This window comes from Xenopus tropicalis, chromosome 4 (assembly GCF_000004195.4).
Source record: "Xenopus tropicalis strain Nigerian chromosome 4, UCB_Xtro_10.0, whole genome shotgun sequence".
In the NCBI taxonomy this organism is placed as follows: Eukaryota; Metazoa; Chordata; class Amphibia; order Anura; family Pipidae; genus Xenopus; species Xenopus tropicalis.
This window is the reverse complement of record NC_030680.2, coordinates 1,548,402-1,570,749: the sequence shown is the minus strand read 5'-3', so window position 1 is coordinate 1,570,749 and position 22,348 is coordinate 1,548,402. Positions and strand designations below refer to the sequence as shown.

General features: G+C 45.0%; 1 protein-coding gene across 1 annotated transcript in view; it reads left to right on the top strand.

The window, feature by feature from the left end:
- The first annotated feature begins 1,039 nt into the window (after window positions 1–1,039).
- LOC116410224 overlaps window positions 1,040–22,348 on the top strand; it is a 75,025-nt gene continuing 53,716 nt past the window's right edge. The window contains exons 1-4 of the mRNA XM_031900338.1: window positions 1,040–1,158; window positions 7,888–8,238; window positions 9,819–10,139; window positions 15,819–15,938. Coding sequence (XP_031756198.1) covers window positions 1,080–1,158; window positions 7,888–8,238; window positions 9,819–10,139; window positions 15,819–15,938 — 871 coding nt within the window. The 5' untranslated portion in view covers window positions 1,040–1,079. The remainder of the gene's footprint in view (window positions 1,159–7,887; window positions 8,239–9,818; window positions 10,140–15,818; window positions 15,939–22,348) is intronic.

Sequence of the window (22,348 nt, the reverse complement as noted above, 5' to 3'; positions counted from 1 at the left end):
TATAGTTTATATAAATACCCCGCTGTGTAGCCCCGGGGGCAGCCATTCCTGCACTGGTACAGCTGGGGTGTTTGCTACAGAAACCCTACTATAGTTTATATAAATACCCCGCTGTGTAGCCCCGGGGGCAGCCATTCCTGCACTGGTACAGCTGGGGTGTTTGCTACAGAAACCCTACTATAGTTTATATAAATACCCCGCTGTGTAGCCCCGGGGGCAGCCATTCCCTACCAAGAGAGGGGGAATGAGTGATACATTGGGGGTGGGGGGGGAAAGGGGATCTCACCATCAGCATAGGAAGGGGTTCCTTACTGTAAGGGCAGTCAGGTTATGGGATTCCCTACCCAGAGAGGGGGAATGAGTGATACATTGGGGGTGGGGGGGGAAAGGGGATCTCACCATCAGCATAGGAAGGGGTTCCTTACTGTAAGGGCAGTCAGGTTATGGGGTTCCCTACCCAGAGAGGGGGAATGAGTGATACATTGGGGGTGGGGAGGAAAGGGGATCTCACCATCAGCATAGGAAGGGGTTCTTTACTGTAAGGGCAGTCAGGTTATGGGGTTCCCTACCCAGAGAGGGGGAATGAGTGATACATTGGGGGTGGGGTGGCCTCCTGTATAAAATCAGGCAAAATGCCCCCCTGCCCAGAGAGGAGGCACAAATTTGCCCTAGAGGTATTGCCATACATAGATCAATAAGCTGCTGCCCAGGGGGAGGGGGGAGGGGAGTTGCCCCTGTTGGATTATAAGTGGAAGAAGTCAGGGCAGTTTGTGCAGAGAAGACTAAGCCTTTGGGGGGGGGGGAGCAGTTTCCTGCAGATATTCCCAGTCATTTACAGGAAACACTTACAGTTTCAATTTCTCATAAACATTTATTTCAACCCCCCTTTTATAGTTTGTTTCTGTTTGCTGGGGGTGATACAGTCATGATGGGGGGGAGGGGGGGTTGCACAAGGCTCCGCCCTGATGACTCACAACCATTTACATAAAATTGCCTTAAAGTGAAAGTGAAAACTCAGTATAATATTGTTTGAGAGCAACTTTATACGTGAAAGGAAGACTGGTTCGGTTGGGGGGGAAATGCGCCCCCCGGGGTTGTGGGAGAGACCCCCCATCCCCATTTGGCTGCTACTGATCTACGTCTCCCCCAGGGGCGCAGGTAAGGCACGGGTGCTTCTCGTTATACAACTTTGCTGTTTTGCCCTGAGCTGACAGTTGCCACTCCCTGTAATAAACTGCAGGGGCAATTACTGTTACGTTACGTTTATGTTGGTTTCAGGGGCTGGCGGTTTCTAACATACGGGTGGGTTTCTTCAATTCCCTGAAAATATTTCTCCTTCCATTCATGTTATTGCATATAGAAGGGCTGATGCCCCCCCCCCCCCGGGGAACCCTAGGGAAATTCCCTTTTTGCTTATTTTTTAAAGCTGCTTTGTTTGCCATCCCAATAAGGTGTTTCCATACTAAGTACAGACAGGGTTGGACTGGGCCGGCAGGGTACCAGGGAAAAACCCAGTGAGCCCCCGGCCCTGGTGGCCCAGACCTGATCCTGCGGTCTCCCTCCCTTCCCGTGAAAGTAAGTTCCACTTACACATGCTCAGGGGAGGGGTGTGGGAGCCATAGTGGGGGCCAATTGGGGGGGGGGGGGGCGGGGGCCAATTGGGGCAGTCTAACCCTGACCAGTACAGAGATCCAGTGAGTCAGTAAGTATCATGATATTCTGTTTGTATAGAAGCTGAATACAGAGAGGGCAAATAATTCCCTTAGATGGAACCAATTCTTTAAGAGCAATTTTGATATAATTATGAATATAAAGGTTTGTGCCACCTCAGAACATTTGTACGTCTGATCAACTCTCTTAATGTTAAGTACTAGCATGCAAACAGGTATGCGCCGGATCTTGCCTTATATTGCTAAGATGATTTGAAGGTGGGGGCTATAGTAGTCTACATTGCCAATGATTAATGAGGACCCGCAGTGACTTTCGGAGATGGTGTAATCGTGGGGAGACCGGTATCCCAATCCACCTCCGTTAATTGAATAGGGTTCTCTCGTAGAGTCTGACGTGGAGTGAATCTAACTCCCGTCCCCTTGTGTGATTGCTTTTTCTTGGGGGCACATGCTGCAAAGTAGGTAGACACGGATACTGTCCTCTGTATAAGGTCTCTCTTATGCAGTAGTTCAATAGGTGAACACGCTGTTTTTGTAACTGCCGGTGTTATTTACGAAGTGACCCTAGTAAGGGTATATGTGGAAAATACTCTGTATAAGTAGAGGCACCTAACGCCGTGATACATGGTATTCAAAAATTAACCCCAGTAAGGGTGTGTGCGGAGATTACCTCCACGAGTGGAGATATTCAGTGCCGATATACAAGTTGGCTAATCCACTTATAAGTATACATTGATAATCAGGGGAACGTTGATACGATCGTTAACTGACAGATTGCAGTCAGTTAGACAACTAGGAAAGGGGGCTTTATTTCTCTTATACTAAGCCTTAAGGTGGCCATACACGGGCCGACTATAGCTGCTGATATGGGTCCCTTGGACCGATTCGGCAGCTAATCGGCCCGTGTATGGGCAGGGCAGAGCGGCCTGGCCGACCGATATCTGGCCTGAAATTGGCCAGATCTCGATCGGCCAGGTTAGAAAATCCGGTCGGATCAGGGACCGCATCGGCTCGTTGATGCGGTCCCCGATCCGACTGCCCCATTGCCGCCCACATAATCCGATCGTTTGGCCCCAGGGCCAAACGATCGGATTATTTTTTTTTTTACCTAAATGCTCCCCGATATCGCCCACCCGTAGGTGGGGATATCGGGGGAAGATCCGCTCGCTTGGCGAGCAGATCTGCTGGTGTATGGCCAGCTTTAGTGGTGGAATTAAGGGTAAAAGACTTGCCTCCAATCTAATCAGCACGATCGATGCCTCCAATATAATGAGCATGATTAGTGGCTAAGACTATACTAACCTTATTGGTAGGCTTGATTATTTCCGCCTGCAAGATTCACCGTTAGCATATCCAGTAGGATAAACCTGCGCTAATTGATATTAATTGCACCCGACCTATAATTCGGGCGTTTGATGTTGAGACGTTCTCACTAGAAAGATTTCTCTTCGGCAGTACGTATCAGCTGCAGCTGTCACAGGGGATTCAGTGCACTGATCCTGACCCCTAGTGGAGAAATATATGTAAGTTCGGGCTTTAGAGGAGCCTGCATAGTAGCGAAGTTCAGATACGTTAAGTTGCTATTCTGTTTCGGTCCCTGTAATATGAACAACCCGTTGCCGGTATTGTAAGTTGTAATTGTATCAAACCTAAATAGGCTATTGATATTGTAACCATTAAGTCCAACAAGCACAGGGTCATTTTGATTTTTAACTTTCCCCCTTTTCCTTGTATGTGATTTTAATCAATTTTTTTAAGTAAGTTTAATAAAAATTTAATTTTTAACTATTACATAGGTGTGCCAGTTCCTTTTTCTTGTTGTCTATAACGCGATACATTACCTCAGAACATTTGACATGAATGGGATTTCAAAAACTTTTCAGTAATTAGCAGGAAAAGTCACACTGCTGGGGTATCACAGGGCATATAAAGATCTGGATTATGTGGAAACTGACCACTAACTGGACGTGAAGCAGAAAATGGCCGCTCGGCAAAATATCCTGAAGTCAAAATCTCACCTATCTTTGAGTCTTCCCCATAGAACTCTTCATATTACCCTCAGCTGGAGGCCTTCTCTGTGACATGGTCTCTCCACTGACCTTTTCCATGGGGGCCTATTGGTACAGAAAGAAATGACCGGCAGTGCGGAGAATGATGGGAGAACCGCGAGGAGAAACTGTGTGAAGAAAAACAGATATTTTAAGCAGGAGACAGAAAAGAAACAGTAGTGGAGCAGAGATAAGGGGGGTTATTGTAAAAAAAAGAGCAGTTTAAAGAAGAAGGAAAGGCTAAGTCACTTGGGGTTGCCAAAATGTTAGGCACCCCCAAGTGACTTAAATCGCTTACCTTTTACCCTGAGCTGGTTCCCCTGTATGGAGAGAACAGCCCCAGCCCGGGGTAGCAGCGATCGCTTTCCTTCTTCCTTGTTTGCTGCACGCGCATGCGCAGTAGAGTGAATAGTGGAACTTTGAACAGAGAAGTCGGCGTTTCACTCTACTGCGCATGCGTCTGTCAGCAGCGCAAATAGGGAGGAAGGAAGCGCTCGCTACAGGTACCCCAGGCTGGGGCTGTTCTCTCCTAACAGGGGCACCAGCCCGGGGTACAACGTGAGCGATTTAAGTCACTTAACATTTTGGCACCCCCAAGTGACTTAGACTTTCCTTCCCCTTTAAAAAGGAAATAATGTGAAGCTCTGAAAGGTAGAAGGATACTCTTGGGAGTCCATTTTGTACAGGAGACACTAAGGAACAAAATGAGAAGTTTGGGGCAATAAAGAAAAGGCTGTTCCTTATATTCACTTTAGGGCAAATAAATACAAAGATTCTCTCTAAAATGCCATATACTCAGTTGGAACACTCACTGCTGAGTTATATACTGTAGGGAGTGAGGGGGTATTTATGTTAGATTGGAGGCAAACTAGCCTCACCGTGTGCAATTCCAAACACTGGCAGGAATGGGGTAAAAGGCACCGCCATTATATTCTGCATAATCGGCATCTACCCATCTGGCAGGCTGATATGTTGCAATGACATTCCTGGCAATTCTGTGCTTCCTACTTGGTGGAATAGTTTGGGGGAACCTTTCCTGTTTCAGCACAATAATCCCTCCATGTACAGAAACAGGTCCTACAGAATGGGTTTGCCAACATGGGAAGAACCAGACTGCACAAAACCCTGATCCCAACCCAACTGAACCCCTGTGGGATGACCTGGAACCCCAACTGTGGGCCTGGCCCCCAACATCAGTGCCCAACAGGGCGGGCCAAGCTAACTGGGCTCTCTAGGCAACCAGCCCACCTCTGCTCCAGTCTGTGCGTACACGTGTGAACACCCACATACACAGTTACATTCATGGGGGAGAGTGCAAAGTGTGAAGCAGCAGCAGGGGGGCAAGAGATCACAGAGTAGGGGTAGGCCTACCCCTAGTTCTGGCCCTGGGGCCCAATCTCAATAATGGCACATTTATCTATAAATTGTGAAGTATATATACTCTCTGTAACCAAACTAAAGCCACTTTCTACTTCCTGATCCTAAAGAGCAAAGTCAGACAGACCAGCAGCCCAATGAGAAGCCTCTGTATAATCAGCTGCTCTTTATCTAACAGGCTGCAGCTGGGGGAAGGGAGGGGTTTATTTATACAGAGGCTTCTCATTGGGCTGCTGGTCTGTCTGACTTTGCTCTTTAGGATCAGGAAGTAGAAAGCGGCTTTAGATTTTATTCTCACATTTTGCCCTGTTTAGAGCAAGAAATTATTAAAAGAATAGGCAAATTCATAAAAAAAAATGTCGGGAAAATGACAAAATCTGAAAACTGTCTGTTTAAAAGACAATTTCACAAAAGTGGAGATAGAGGTTTGTGAATACGGTGGAAAATCCGACAAATCTGTCTCCACTTTTATCAGTGGCGTAGCGAGGGGGGTGCCGAGGGGGCCATGGCCCCAGGCGGCGTATCAGAAGGGGCGGCGGCAATCACCATGATATTTAAATTTAAAAAAATATAGGTATATTTTAGGGCAACAGGCGCTTTTATAAGGTTGCGCCCGTGCGTATGACGTCACACGTCAGCGACGAGGCGCAACCTTATAGAAGCGCCTGTTGCCTGTAAGAGAGAAGGAACCGCCGCCGATGGTCTGTTGGGGGTATGTACTATGGGGGAAATTGGGGGCACTGTGTGGGGGCTACTGTCTATGGGGAAATTGGGGCACTTTCCATGGGGGGGCCAGGTCTTTGTGGGGTATTGTGTATGGGGGCACTTCCTATTGGGGGCACTGTGTATGGGGCAATTGGGGTTCTGTGTATGAAAAGTAATTTACAAAAAGTAAATTTTTAATCAATAAAAAAATTTAATGCTGCTTTTTTTATTTTGTCTATTTTTTTTAAGAATAACTAAATAGAGGGGCGGCAAATTTCCGGTCGGCCCCAGGCGACGAAAGCCCACGCTACGCCACTGACTTTTATTGTGTCTCAATATCAGCACTTTTGTGAATTCCCCCCATAGAGACAGGTGACAATAGAAATACTGACCACTGGTGTAACTATAGAGGCAGCAGGAGGCTACTGTATAGAAACTCTATAGGCCCCTTTTTTACCGGAGAGCTGGGGTGCAGGTAGCAGCTGCTGTGTATGCCAGGGCCCCCCCCAAAGATTTTGTCACAGGGGTTACTCCCTGATACTGACCCAAGCAGTTATGCCACTGAATCTGACCAAAGCAATCATTATTTCCCATTTATGAGTAGGGAAACAGTTAAAGGATCAGTATATCCTATTTTTAGACATTGGTCAGTGACTTTTGCTAAACATACTTTTAACCTTTAGCTGTTAGTAAATGTGTCGGTGCCACAAACCCAGTCCCACAGCGCCAGGAGCCTCGGGGGAGGGGGGGGGGAATTTACCAGCAGGATTTGGCATTTCATATGCCGTTTGTCATTTCACTTTGGGGCATTTCCTGAATAATTTTAGTTTGCCCAGGGAAACTAAAACTAAAAATTTGCCTGGGAGGCTTTACTTTTCCTTTAAATAAAAATGTTTACAATATATTCACACAAAATGTTATTATTGCCCCATTCATTCAGCTAAAACTCCCATAATCATGCAAATGTGAGGTAAAAACTTTTTATATATAAAATATAAATTTAACTTTTTTTAATCAGTGTTTTACTTGTTTATAAAATGTTAATGAGGCTTTTTGCCCCTATTGTTCTATTGTTAGACTTGCCCCCTAACAATGAGGCTGCTAATCCCCATTAATATGTTACTGACCCCCCATGGGCCCCCCCAGAGGCGTGAAATGGAGACTGGGTGAAACAAAACAGCAGAGCTTACAATTGGTCTGACAGTTACACTGAGCTTTACTCAATTTTGAAAATGTCGGGAAATGTCATTTAAAAGACAAATTCACAAAAGTGTTAGTGACTGTCTTTCTTTCACCAAAAACGGAAAAGTGGCGGTTGAGTCGGAATTTAGGCAGATTTGTGTTTGTGAATCTGGAGAAAGTGTTTTCCACCAGTTTTCCACCAGTTTTACTCCAAAAAAGGGCTCTCTCCCCTTTTATGAATTCCCCCCATTATGACTCTCGGATCTTTGAGCCTAAGACAGAGGATTTTTATTTGCTTATGCCCAAAGGTCCCTATATACAGGCCAATCCTAGCTGCTGATATGGGTTCCTTAGACCGACTCGGCAGCTAATCGGCCCATGTATGGGCACTCCCGATGGGCCTGCCCGACTGATATCTGGCCTGAAATCGGCCACATACAGCTCGATAATGCGGACCCCGAACTGACTTTGCCTTATACCCGTCATTATAATTTGATCGTTTGGCCCCAGGGCCAGATGACCAAATTGGCCTGGATTCTCCCGATATCCCCCACCGATAGGTGAGGGATAGCGGAAGAAGATTCGCTCGCTTGGCGACATCGCTAAACAAGTGGATCTGAAGGTGTATGGGGACCTCAACTTGTGCAGAATTTAACATAAATGTGCCATTATTGAGATTGGGCACCAGGGCCCAGTATTGTTCCTGCAACTGCAGTTGGAAGCTTTAATCCGGAAAAGTAACAAACATTGAATTTAATTTCAATGCAATTTAAATTTCTGACAACATCAATATCAATATAACATCAATATTTTGTGAATTTATATGATTGTTAATGTAGGATAAATCTACCCCATCCATACAATATTGTAACATATTCTACTTCTTGATTTGTTTTTTTTGACAGATTGTATTGAAGTTAAAATGGGGGAGTCTCCAATAAAAGCACTAAAGGACCAAAATGTGTTCATTTCATGTGTCATACCAACTGGCAGCAACACAGGAATCAATCCAGAACTTATTGCTGTCATCTGGACCATGAAGCCCTTCCTTGGGAGGGAAAAATATGTGTATAAGTATGAAGATAAGACTACAATCCCGTACAATCCAAGGTCATTTATATCAGAGACAGATCTCCTAGCAGGGAATGCCGGGCTGCACATATGGCAGGTTCAACTGAGTGATGAGGGAGAATATTCCTGCACTGTCTTTTATTCTCCTAATAAAGCCAAAGGCACATCAACATTACTGGTGTCAGGTAAATGGGATTTATACCCCTGGAACTATAGTGGGGTGACTGTTACCCCAATGTTTCTATATATCTGTAACCTTGTTATGGGCTAAGGGGGCCCAGCCTGAAGGCCAGTTAGGGGGGGATTTGGGGTGAGTGCTTATTTGTGCCCTGGGTACCCCTGGAACTATAGCGGGGTGACTGTTACCCCAATGTTTCTATATATCTGTAACCTTGTTATGGGCTAAGGGGGCCCAGCCTGAAGGCCAGTTAGGGGGGATTTGGGGTGAGTGCTTATTTGTACCCTGGGTACCCCTGGAACTATAGCGGGGTGACTGTTACCCCAATGTTTCTATATATCTGTAACCTTGTTATGGGCTAAGGGGGCCCAGCCTGAAGGCCAGTTAGGGGGGGATTTGGGGTGAGTGCTTATTTGTGCCCTGGGTACCCCTGGAACTATAGCGGGGTGACTGTTACCCCAATGTTTCTATATATCTGTAACCTTGTTATGGGCTAAGGGGGCCCAGCCTGAAGGCCAGTTAGGGGGGGATTTGGGGTGAGTGCTTATTTGTGCCCTGGGTACCCCTGGAACTATAGCGTGGTGACTGTTACCCCAATGTTTCTATATATCTGTAACCTTGTTATGGGCTAAGGGGGCCCAGCCTGAAGGCCAGTTAGGGGGGGATTTGGGGTGAGTGCTTATTTGTGCCCTGGGTACCCCTGGAACTATAGCGGGGTGACTGTTACCCCAATGTTTCTATATATCTGTAACCTTGTTATGGGCTAAGGGGGCCCAGCCTGAAGGCCAGTTAGGGGGGGATTTGGGGTGAGTGCTTATTTGTACCCTGGGTACCCCTGGAACTATAGCGGGGTGACTGTTACCCCAATGTTTCTATATATCTGTAACCTTGTTATGGGCTAAGGGGGCCCAGCCTGAAGGCCAGTTAGGGGGGATTTGGGGTGAGTGCTTATTTGTGCCCTGGGTACCCCTGGAACTATAGCAGGGTGACTGTTACCCCAATGTTTCTATATATCTGTAACCTTGTTATGGGCTAAGGGGGCCCAGCCTGAAGGCCAGTTAGGGGGGGATTTGGGGTGAGTGCTTGTACCCTGGGTACCCCTGGAACTATAGCGGGGTGACTGTTACCCCAATGTTTCTATATATCTGTAACCTTGTTATGGGCTAAGGGGGCCCGGCCTGAAGGCCAGTTAGGGGGGGATTTGGGTTGAGTGCTTATTTGTGCCCTGGGTACCCCTGAAACTATAGCGGGGTTACTGTTACCCCAATGTGTCTATAAACATGGACCTAAACAGGCTCTCTATCTTATGCTGGTACAGGTTAAGGTAAACATTTCAGATAACAGATCCTCTACCTGTACATTATCTATATGTCTGAAAACTCACTTCTGCACTTTCCATTGGTTCCCAAGACAAATGTCTCCTTGACCTGTATCCATCCGCCTAGTCACCTGACTCTGTCACATATACAGGATTGGTGTTACAAAGGGGAAAAAATATACTTATTTACATTTTGAAGTTTTCCTATTTATACTTAGGCATAGTGAGTCAGGAAAATAAATCAAATTATTTATTTGTTATGATTACAGCTAAGCCGACAGCAAGTTTGGTTTCACCTAAGGATTTTGAGGCTGGAAAGGAGCAAATGGTTTCATGTGAAGCCCATGGATTTTACCCATTTGAAATAACTATTCACTGGGAGAAGCTTCATAAGGTCTACGGTCGTTCTCCATTGGAATCTGATGTTTACTTGAAGGACCTAGTTAGAAACCCAGATGGAACCTTCAGCAAAACAAGTCTTCTGATACTAAATCCTTCTGTAGCCAATGACAAAATGACATTTTTCTGTATTGTGTCCCATAGATCATTGACAGAACAACTTCTTCTGAATTTTACTTTGCATGTTATAGGTAAGTTCAGTAGTTTAACTATAATGACTGGGCCCCACAAAAAATAATCACTGGGGGAGCCCAGTGCTAAACTGCATGTACAGCCCCAGCCTCCAGAATACAATCATTGTATGGGAACTACAGTACAGCAGACCCTGTGGTCTGGACCCCCTTACCCCAGACGGCCTTGGGGTCTGCTGTATTGTAGTTATGCCAGTGGGTAAGTTTGCCTTAGTATGGAGGGTTCATCAGTCAGTGGCCCTGCTGGGTCCATTATTAAAGTTGGTTTGGCTCTGTAAGTGTGCAAATTATGTTACCGTATATACTCGAGTATAAGCCGATCCGAATATAAGCCGAGGTACCTAATTTTAATTAAGAAAACTGGAAAAACTTATTGACTCGTGTATAAGCCTAGGGTGGGAAATGCAGCAGCTACTGCTAAGTTTCAATAATCAAATGATTAAAGGGGAACTAAACCCTGCGGCACAGCGCGGCTCAACCCAACGTTACTCAGCTGTTGCCGGACTACAAATCCCAGAATAATGTAACATATAATGAAGGGTGAGGCATGCTGGGAGCTGTAGTCCAGCAACATCAGGGCTGTATTCTTAAAGCAATATTGCCCAATAAAACTGCATTAAAATGCAAGAAATCCCCCAATGAGAATCCCAGCTGATGTGAGTAAATCCGGCTCCCTGTTCTCTGTTCCTGCAATTGGAGTTGGGAGCAATAAGCACAGTTTCCCAGCACTGAACAAGTCTGTCCCTTTATCCCCATGTCTGATTCCTGTGCCATATAATGAAGGGAAAATGCCATCATTATCTCTATATGTAAGGTACCAGCAAGGGGCCTGACACAGTGCTGGGAATCAGCATTCCCATTGGTCACTTCTCTTGCATCTATAATGAGGGGAAAATGCCATCATTATCTCTATATGTAAGGTACCAGCAAGGGGCCTGACACAGTGCTGGGAATCAGCATTCTCATTGGTCACTTCTCTTGCTTTTATAATAAGCTTTTTTATCAGTAGAATTCTCATTGGTCACTTCTCTTGCATGGTTGGGTTTACATTCCCTCTAATCAGCTGAAATTATCTACCCACTCCCAAATAAATTGGTTTAGCACTTTTGCATGTACAAACCACACATTAATTTAAAAATACGCTAGTTTTCTATTTATAAAACACAATTATTCACCATTGGGGTCAAACATTAGACACTATGGGCCTGATTCACTAAAGTACGATAAAATTTATCATAGTATTATCGCGTGCGTTAAGTTTCCATATCCCATGCGTTATTTTTCGCGCGACCGCATGCGCTAGTTTTAACACATGCGTTAATTTCCGCGCTGAAAAGAATATGATCGCATGATTCACAAACACTTAGGCGCGCTAAATATCGCATTGGTCTATGCGAAAATTAACACCTACTACAGGCAGGCGAAAAATTATAGAAAAGTGCAGTAAATGAGTTTTTGCCAATAAAATATGGACTTACAGTGTTATTTATTCAAGTCTGTGTCTTTTTACTCAATTTTACTAAAGTCTTGGCATGTATGGAATTTCCCTACTAATATACAGTACTATAGCGGTGAATATTTAGTCGGATAATATACAGTACTATAGCGGTGAATATTTAGTCGGATAATATACAGTACTATAGCGGTGAGTATTTAGTCGGATAATATACAGTACTATAGCGGTGAGTATTTAGTCGGATAATATACAGTACTATAGCGGTGAATATTTAGTCGCCATAATATACAGTACTATAGCGGTGAGTATTTAGTCGGATAATATACAGTACTATAGCGGTGAATATTTAGTCGGATAATATACAGTACTATAGCGGTGAATATTTAGTCGGATAATATACAGTACTATAGCGGTGAATATTTAGTCGCCATAATATACAGTACTATAGCGGTGAATATTTAGTCGCCATAATATACAGTACTATAGCGGTGAATATTTAGTCGGATAATATACAGTACTATAGCGGTGAATATTTAGTCGGATAATATACAGTACTATAGCGGTGAATATTTAGTCGCCATAATATACAGTACTATAGCGGTGAATATTTAGTCGCCATAATATACAGTACTATAGCGGTGAATATTTAGTCGGATAATATACAGTACTATAGCGGTGAATATTTAGTCGGATAATATACAGTACTATAGCGGTGAATATTTAGTCGGATAATATACAGTACTATAGCGGTGAGTATTTAGTCGGATAATATACAGTACTATAGCGGTGAATATTTAGTCGGATAATATACAGTACTATAGCGGTGAATATTTAGTCGGATAATATACAGTACTATAGCGGTGAATATTTAGTCGGATAATATACAGTACTATAGCGGTGAGTATTTAGTCGGATAATATACAGTACTATAGCGGTGAGTATTTAGTCGGATAATATACAGTACTATAGCGGTGAATATTTAGTCGGATAATATACAGTACTATAGCGGTGAGTATTTAGTCGGATAATATACAGTACTATAGCGGTGAATATTTAGTCGCCATAATATACAGTACTATAGCGGTGAATATTTAGTCGGATAATATACAGTACTATAGCGGTGAATATTTAGTCGGATAATATACAGTACTATAGCGGTGAGTATTTAGTCGGATAATATACAGTACTATAGCGGTGAATATTTAGTCGGATAATATACAGTACTATAGCGGTGAGTATTTAGTCGGATAATATACAGTACTATAGCGGTGAATATTTAGTCGCCATAATATACAGTACTATAGCGGTGAGTATTTAGTCGGATAATATACAGTACTATAGCGGTGAATATTTAGTCGCCATAATATACAGTACTATAGCGGTGAGTATTTAGTCGGATAATATACAGTACTATAGCGGTGAATATTTAGTCGGATAATATACAGTACTATAGCGGTGAATATTTAGTCGGATAATATACAGTACTATAGCGGTGAATATTTAGTCGGATAATATACAGTACTATAGCGGTGAGTATTTAGTCGGATAATATACAGTACTATAGCGGTGAATATTTAGTCGCCATAATATACAGTACTATAGCGGTGAGTATTTAGTCGGATAATATACAGTACTATAGCGGTGAATATTTAGTCGCCATAATATACAGTACTATAGCGGTGAGTATTTAGTCGGATAATATACAGTACTATAGCGGTGAGTATTTAGTTGGATAATATACAGTACTATAGCGGTGAATATTTAGTCGGATAATATACAGTACTATAGCGGTGAGTATTTAGTCGGATAATATACAGTACTATAGCGGTGAATATTTAGTCGGATAATATACAGTACTATAGCGGTGAGTATTTAGTCGGATAATATACAGTACTATAGCGGGGAATATTTAGTCGGATAATATACAGTACTATAGCGGTGAGTATTTAGTCGGATAATATACAGTACTATAGCGGGGAATATTTAGTCGGATAATATACAGTACTATAGCGGGGAATATTTAGTCGGATAATATACAGTACTATAGCGGTGAATATTTAGTCGGATAATATACAGTACTATAGCGGTGAGTATTTAGTCGGATAATATACAGTACTATAGCGGTGAGTATTTAGTCGGATAATATACAGTACTATAGCGGTGAGTATTTAGTCGGATAATATACAGTACTATAGCGGGGAATATTTAGTCGGATAATATACAGTACTATAGCGGGGAATATTTAGTCGGATAATATACAGTACTATAGCGGTGAATATTTAGTCGGATAATATACAGTACTATAGCGGTGAGTATTTAGTCGGATAATATACAGTACTATAGCGGTGAGTATTTAGTCGGATAATATACAGTACTATAGCGGTGAGTATTTAGTCGGATAATATACAGTACTATAGCGGGGAATATTTAGTCGGATAATATACAGTACTATAGCGGTGAATATTTAGTCGGATAATATACAGTACTATAGCGGTGAATATTTAGTCGGATAATATACAGTACTATAGCGGTGAGTATTTAGTCGGATAATATACAGTACTATAGCGGTGAGTATTTAGTCGGATAATATACAGTACTATAGCGGTGAATATTTAGTCGCACAATATATATTACTAGGTATAATAATTATAGAAAAGTACAGTAAATGAGCTTTTGGCAATAAAATATGGACTTACAGTGTTATTTATTCAGTCTGTGTTTCCCCCAGAGTGACGCAGCCGCCAGTTTGCAGGGAAATGTTCATTTTCAATACAGTAATTTTACTGTCTTGGCGTGTATGGCTAACATGGCGTGCGTTCATTTGCGCGACTATATGCGGCTACAAGTGATGAAGTGTTTCGCCAGGCATGGATTCGCAGCAAATTTTTGGACGTGCGGCGAATTTTTCCACAGCAAATTTTTTCATGCGTTTCGCAAAACAATCCGCCAATGGCAAAACGCATTAAAAAATTCGCCACGCAGAAATTCCCTGCACGTCCAAAAATTAACACAGGCATCAAAAAATATTAGTCGCGGGCAACAATTTTTTTATATGCTACCATTTATATGCTACTATTTATATGCTACCATTTATATGCTACTATTTATATGCTATTTATATGCTACTATTTATAAGCATCTACTATTTATATGCTACTATTTATATGCTACCATTTATATGCTACCATTTATATGCTACTATTTATAAGCATCTACTATTTATATGCTACTATTTATATGCTACTATTTATATGCTACTATTTATAAGCATCTACTATTTATATGCTACTATTTATAAGCATCTACTATTTATATGCTACTATTTATATGCTACTATTTATAAGCATCTACTATTTATATGCTACTATTTATATGCTACTATTTATAAGCATCTACTATTTATATGCTACTATTTATATGCTACCATTTATATGCTACCATTTATATGCTACTATTTATAAGCATCTACTATTTATATGCTACTATTTATAAGCATCTACTATTTATAAGCATCTACTATTTATATGCTACTATTTATATGCTACTATTTATATGCACGATTTATATGCACTATTTATATGCTACTATTTATATGCTACCATTTATATGCTACTATTTATAAGCATCTACTATTTATATGCTACCATTTATATGCTACTATTTATATACACTATTTCTAAGCTACTATGTATATGCGGCGACTATTCGCATGTGTTATTTAGCACATGTACCAGCAAATACCACTTGAAAATAGTCATCGCAAGTTAAATAACGCATGCAATATCGCGCGTAAAATAGCGCAAGTATGCTTTTAGTGAATCATGCGATAAGTCGCAAAAATTGAGACGCAATAAAATTTTTACTACATGCTATAAATAGCGCACGTTTTATCGCACTTTACTGAATTGGCCCCTATAAGTATCAAACTCATACCCCAACAACATATCTCTGAACTGTCCCAGATTGGCAGCTAAATGTCTAGTGACAATGGTGAAAACTTACTGGTCACCATTCAACTGCTGTGAATTAAATATTGGTCTCAATAAACATTTCAGATTGTGAAAGCAATAATAAGCATATAGAGCAGTGTGAAAGGAAAGATAAGGGTTAATGCATCCAATTTCACTACTTAGATGCCTATTGTATGTGTCTTCCATAATAAATAACATTTATAAGTACAAAATATCTGCCCTCAATTAACAATATATCCTTTGTCATTACAGATCTGGAGAACCCGAACAATAATTCCAGTTATCATTTCATAGGGACTGTGTTTGGAATTGTAGTTGTAGCAGCGGTTGTATTAGGCCTCGGCATCTGGAAATGTCCTGTGAAGAGTAAGAGTAAGTACAAAAATGATCCATTGTATTCCATTTTATATGAAGGCCGGTGTAGCCTGGGTATTAGGCAGGAAGGAAGTGAAACCTTTCAAAGTTTCCGGGTTCTGATTATGAACCTATGGGCCTATGGGCGCCCAATAATGAAATGTCCCAAATTTGCTAGGGGTTGCACACTGCAGCACAGCTTGTACTTTGCTCTGTTCAGGGGCAACTCTTCTTTAACCATAATGCCTATATATAACCTGCCTAACTGCTAGTTGATCTAGAGGAAGGCAAAAAACCCCATCTGAAGCCTCTCTAATTTGCCGCAGAGGGGAAAAAATTCCTTCCTGACTCCAAGATGGCAATCGGACCAGTCCCTGGGGCAACTTGTACTGAGAGCTATCTCCCCTACCCCTGTATTCCCTCACTTGTACTGAGAGCTATCTCCCCATACCCCTGTATTCCCTCACTTGTACTGAGAGCTATCTCCCATACCCCTGTATTCCCTCACTTGTACTGAGAGCTATCTCCCCTACCCCTGTATTCCCTCACTTGTACTGAGAGCTATCCCCCCTACCCCTGTATTCCCTCACTTGTACTGAGAGCTATCCCCCCTCCCCTGTATTCCCTCACTTGTACTGAGAGCTATCCCCCCTACCCCTGTATTCCCTCACTTGTACTGAGAGCTATCTCCCTACCCCTGTATTCCCTCACTTGTACTGAGAGCTATCCCCCCTACCCCTGTATTCCCTCACTTGTACTGAGAGCTATCCCCCCTACCCCTGTATTCCCTCACTTGTACTGAGAGCTATCTCCCCTACCCCTGTATTCCCTCACTTGTACTGAGAGCTATCTCCCATACCCCTGTATTCCCTCACTTGTACTGAGAGCTATCCCCCCTACCCCTGTATTCCCTCACTTGTACTGAGAGCTATCTCCCATACCCCTGTATTCCCTCACTTGTACTGAGAGCTATCCCCCCTACCCCTGTATTCCCTCACTTGTACTGAGAGCTATCTCCCCTACCCCTGTATTCCCTCACTTGTACTGAGAGCTATCCCCCCTACCCCTGTATTCCCTCACTTGTACTGAGAGCTATCTCCCCATACCCCTGTATTCCCTCACTTGTACTGAGAGCTATCTCCCATACCCCTGTATTCCCTCACTTGTACTGAGAGCTATCCCCCCTACCCCTGTATTCCCTCACTTGTACTGGGAGCTATCCCCCCCTACCCCTGTATTCCCTCACTTGTACTAAGAGCTACAGTATCTCCCATACCCCTGTATTCCCTCACTTGTACTGAGAGCTATCCCCCCTACCCCTGTATTCCCTCACTTGTACTGAGAGCTATCCCCCCTACCCCTGTATTCCCTCACTTGTACTGAGAGCTATCCCCCCTACCCTGTATTTCCTCACTTGTACTGAGAGCTATCTCCCCTACCCCTGTATTCCCTCACTTGTACTGAGAGCTATCCCCCCTACCCCTGTATTCCCTCACTTGTACTGAGAGCTATCTCCCCTACCCCTGTATTCCCTCACTTGCACTTAGAGCTATCTCCCCTACCCCTGTATTCCCTCACTTGTACTGAGAGCTATCCCCCCTACCCCTGTATTCCCTCACTTGTACTGAGAGCTATCTCCCCTACCCCTGTATTCCCTCACTTGTACTGAGAGCTATCTCCCCTACCCCTGTATTCCCTCACTTGTACTGAGAGCTATCCCCCCATACCCCTGTATTCCCTCACTTGTACTGAGAGCTATCCCCCCTACCCCTGTATTCCCTCACTTGTACTGAGAGCTATCTCCCCTACCCCTGTATTCCCTCACTTGTACTGAGAGCTATCTCCCATACCCCTGTATTCCCTCACTTGTACTGAGAGCTATCCCCCCTACCCCTGTATTCCCTCACTTGTACTGAGAGCTATCCCCCCTACCCCTGTATTCCCTCACTTGTACTGAGAGCTATCCCCCCTACCCCTGTATTCCCTCACTTGTACTGAGAGCTATCTCCCCTACCCCTGTATTCCATCACTTGTACTGAGAGCTATCTCCCCTACCCCTGTATTCCCTCACTTGTACTGAGAGCTATCCCCCCTACCCCTGTATTCCCTCACTTGTACTGAGAGCTATCCCCCCTACCCCTGTATTCCCTCACTTGTACTGAGAGCTATCTCCCCATACCCCTGTATTCCCTCACTTGTACTGAGAGCTATCCCCCCTACCCCTGTATTCCCTCACTTGTACTGAGAGCTATCCCCCCCTACCCCTGTATTCCCTCACTTGTACTGAGAGCTATCCCCCCTACCACTGTATTCCCTCGCTTGTACTGAGAGCTATCCCCCCTACCCCTGTATTCCCTCACTTGTACTGAGAGCTATCCCCCCTACCCCTGTATTCCCTCACTTGTACTGAGAGCTATCTCCCCTACCCCTGTATTCCCTCACTTGTACTGAGAGCTATCTCCCCTACCCCTGTATTCCCTCACTTGTACTGAGAGCTATCTCCCATACCCCTGTATTCCCTCACTTGTACTGAGAGCTATCTCCCCATACCCCTCTATTCCCTCACTTGTACTGAGAGCTATCTCCCATACCCCTGTATTCCCTCACTTGTACTGGGAGCTATCCCCCCTACCCCTGTATTCCCTCACTTGTACTGAGAGCTATCCCCCCTACCCCTGTATTCCCTCACTTGTACTGGGAGCTATCCCCCTACCCCTGTATTCCCTCACTTGTACTGAGAGCTATCCCCCCTACCCCTGTATTCCCTCACTTGTACTGAGAGCTATCCCCCCTACCCCTGTATTCCCTCACTTGTACTGAGAGCTATCCCCCCTACCCCTGTATTCCCTCACTTGTACTGAGAGCTATCTCCCCATACCCCTGTATTCCCTCACTTGTACTGAGAGCTATCTCCCATACCCCTGTATTCCCTCACTTGTACTGAGAGCTATCCCCCCTACCCCTGTATTCCCTCACTTGTACTGAGAGCTATCCCCCCTACCCCTGTATTCCCTCACTTGTACTGGGAGCTATCCCCCCTACCCCTGTATTCCCTCACTTGTACTGAGAGCTATCCCCCCCCTACCCCTGTATTCCCTCACTTGTACTGGGAGCTATCCCCCCTACCGCCTGTATTCCCTCACATGTACTGAGAGCTATCCCCCTACCCCTGTATTCCCTCACTTGTACTGAGAGCTATCTCCCCTACCCCTGTATTTCCCCTCACTTGTACTGAGAGCTATCCCCCCTACCCCTGTATTCCCTCACTTGTACTGAGAGCTATCTCCCATAACCCTGTATTCCCTCACTTGTACTGAGAGCTATCCCCCCTACCCCTGTATTCCCTCACTTGTACTGAGAGCCATCTCCCCTACCCCTGTATTCCCTCACTTGTACTGAGAAGCTATCCCCCCTACCCCTGTATTCCCTCACTGTACTGAGAGCTATCTCCCCTACCCCTGTATTCCCTCACTTGTACTGAGAGCTATCCCCCCTACCCCTGTATTCCCTCACTTGTACTGAGAGCTATCCCCCCTACCCCTGTATTCCCTCACTTGTACTGAGAGCTATCTCCCCTACCCCTGTATCCCCTCACTTGTACTGAGAGCTATCCCCCCTACCCCTGTATTCCCTCACTTGTACTGAGAGCTATCCCCCTACCCCTGTATTCCCTCACTTGTACTGAGAGCTATCCCCCTACCCCTGTATTCCCTCACTTGTACTGAGAGCTATCCCCCCTACCCCTGTATTCCCTCACTTGTACTGAGAGCTATCCCCCTACCCCTGTATTCCCTCACTTGTACTGAGAGCTATCTCCCCATACCCCTGTATTCCCTCACTTGTACTGAGAGCTATCTCCCATACCCCTGTATTCCCTCACTTGTACTGAGAGCTATCCCCCTACCCCTGTATTCCCTCACTTGTACTGAGAGCTATCCCCCCTACCCCTGTATTCCCTCACTTGTACTGAGAGCTATCCCCCCTACCCCTGTATTCCCTCACTTGTACTGAGAGCTATCCCCCTACCCCTGTATTCCCTCACTTGTACTGAGAGCTATCCCCCCTACCCCTGTATTCCCTCACTTGTACTGAGAGCTATCTCCCCTACCCCTGTATTCCCTCACTTGTACTGAGAGCTATCCCCCCTACCCTGTATTCCCTCACTTGTACTGAGAGCTATCCCCCTACCCCTGTATTCCCTCACTTGTACTGAGAGCTATCCCCCCTACCCCTGTATTCCCTCACTTGTACTGAGAGCTATCCCCCCTACCCCTGTATTCCCTCACTTGTACTGAGAGCTATCTCCCCTACCCCTGTATTCCCTCACTTGTACTGAGAGCTATCCCCCCTACCCCTGTATTCCCTCACTTGTACTGAGAGCTATCCCCCCTACCCCTGTATTTCACTTGTACTTTATCCCCTTCCCTACCCCTTTTTGTACTGAGTACTGAGAGCTATCCCCCCCTACCCCCTGTATTCCCTCACTTGTACTGAGAGCTATCCCCCTACCCCTGTATTCCCTCACTTGTACTGAGAGCTATCCCCCCTACCCCTGTATTCCCTCACTTGTACTGAGAGCTATCTCCCCTACCCCTGTATTCCCTCACTTGTACTGAGAGCTATCCCCCTACCCCTGTATTCCCTCACTTGTACTGAGAGCTATCTCCCCTACCCCTGTGTATCCCCTCACTTGTACTGAGAGCTATCCCCCTACCCCTGTATTCCCTCACTTGTACTGAGAGCTATCTCCCCTACCCCTGTATTCCTCACTTGTACTGAGAGCTATCCCCCCTACCCCTGTATTCCCTCACTTGTACTGAGAGCTATCCCCCTACCCCTGTATTCCCTCACTTGTACTGAGAGCTATCTCCCCTACCCCTGTATTCCCTCACTTGTACTGAGAGCTATCTCCCCTACCCCTGTATTCCCTCACTTGTACTGAGAGCTATCTCCCTACCCCTGTAATCCCTCACTTGTACTGAGAGCTATCCCCCTACCCCTGTATTCCCTCACTTGTACTGAGAGCTATCTCCCCTACCCCTGTATTCCCTCACTTGTACTGAGAGCTATCCCCCCTACCCCCTGTATTCCCTCACTTGTACTGAGAGCTATCTCCCCTACCCCTGTATTCCCTCACTTGTACTGAGAGCTATCCCCCATACCCCTGTATTCCCTCACTTGTACTGAGAGCTATCCCCCTACCCCTGTATTCCCTCACTTGTACTGAGAGCTATCTCCCCTACCCCTGTATTCCCTCACATTGTACTGAGGAGCTATCCCCCCTACCACCTGTATTCCCTCACTTGTACTGAGAGCTATCCTCCCATAACCCTGTATTCCCTCACTTGTTACTGAGAGCTATCCCCCATACCCCTGTATTCCCTCACTTGTACTGAGAGCTATCTCCCCTACCCCTGTATTCCCTCACTTGTACTGAGAGCTATCTCCCCCTTACCCCCTGTTATTCCCTCACTTGTACTGAGAGCTATCCCCCCTACCCCTGTATTCCCTCACTTGTACTGGGAGCTATCCCCCCTACCCCTGTATTCCCTCACTTGTACTGAGAGCTATCCCCTCTACCCCTGTATTCCCTCACTTGTACTGAGAGCTATCCCCCCTACCCCTGTATTCCCTCACTTGTACTGAGAGCTATCTCCCCTACCCCTGTATTCCCTCACTTGTACTGAGAGCTATCCCCCATACCCCTGTATTCCCTCAATTGTACTGAGAGCTATCCCCCCTACCCCTGTATTCCCTCACTTGTACTGAGAGCTATTCCCCCTACCCCTGTATTCCCTCACTTGTACTGAGAGCTATCTCCCCCTACCCCTGTATTCCCTCACTTGTACTGAGAGCTATCTCCCCCTACCCCTGTATTCCCTCACTTGTACTGAGAGCTATTCCCCCCTACCCCTGTATTCCCTCACTTGTACTGAGAGCTATCCCCCCTACCCCTGTATTCCCTCACTTTGTACTGAGAGCTATCTCCCCTACCCCTGTATTCCCTCACTGTACTGAGAGCTATCTCCCCTACCCCTGTATTCCCTCACTTGTACTGAGAGCTATCCCCCCTACCCCTGTATTCCCTCACTTGTACTGAGAGCTATCTCCCCCTACCCCTGTATTCCCTCACTTGTACTGAGAGCTATCTCCCCTACCCCTGTATTCCCTCACTTGTACTGAGAGCTATCTCCCCTACCCCTGTATTCCCTCACTTGTACTGAGAGAGCTATCTCCCCTACCCCTGTATTCCCTCACTTGTACTGAGAGCTATCCCCCTAACCCCTGTTATTCCCTCACTTGTACTGAGAGCTATCCCCCCTACCCCTGTATTCCCTCACTTGTACTGAGAGCTATCTCCCCTACCCCTGTATTCCCTCACTTGTACTGAGAGTATCCCCCCTACCCCTGTATTCCTCACTTGTACT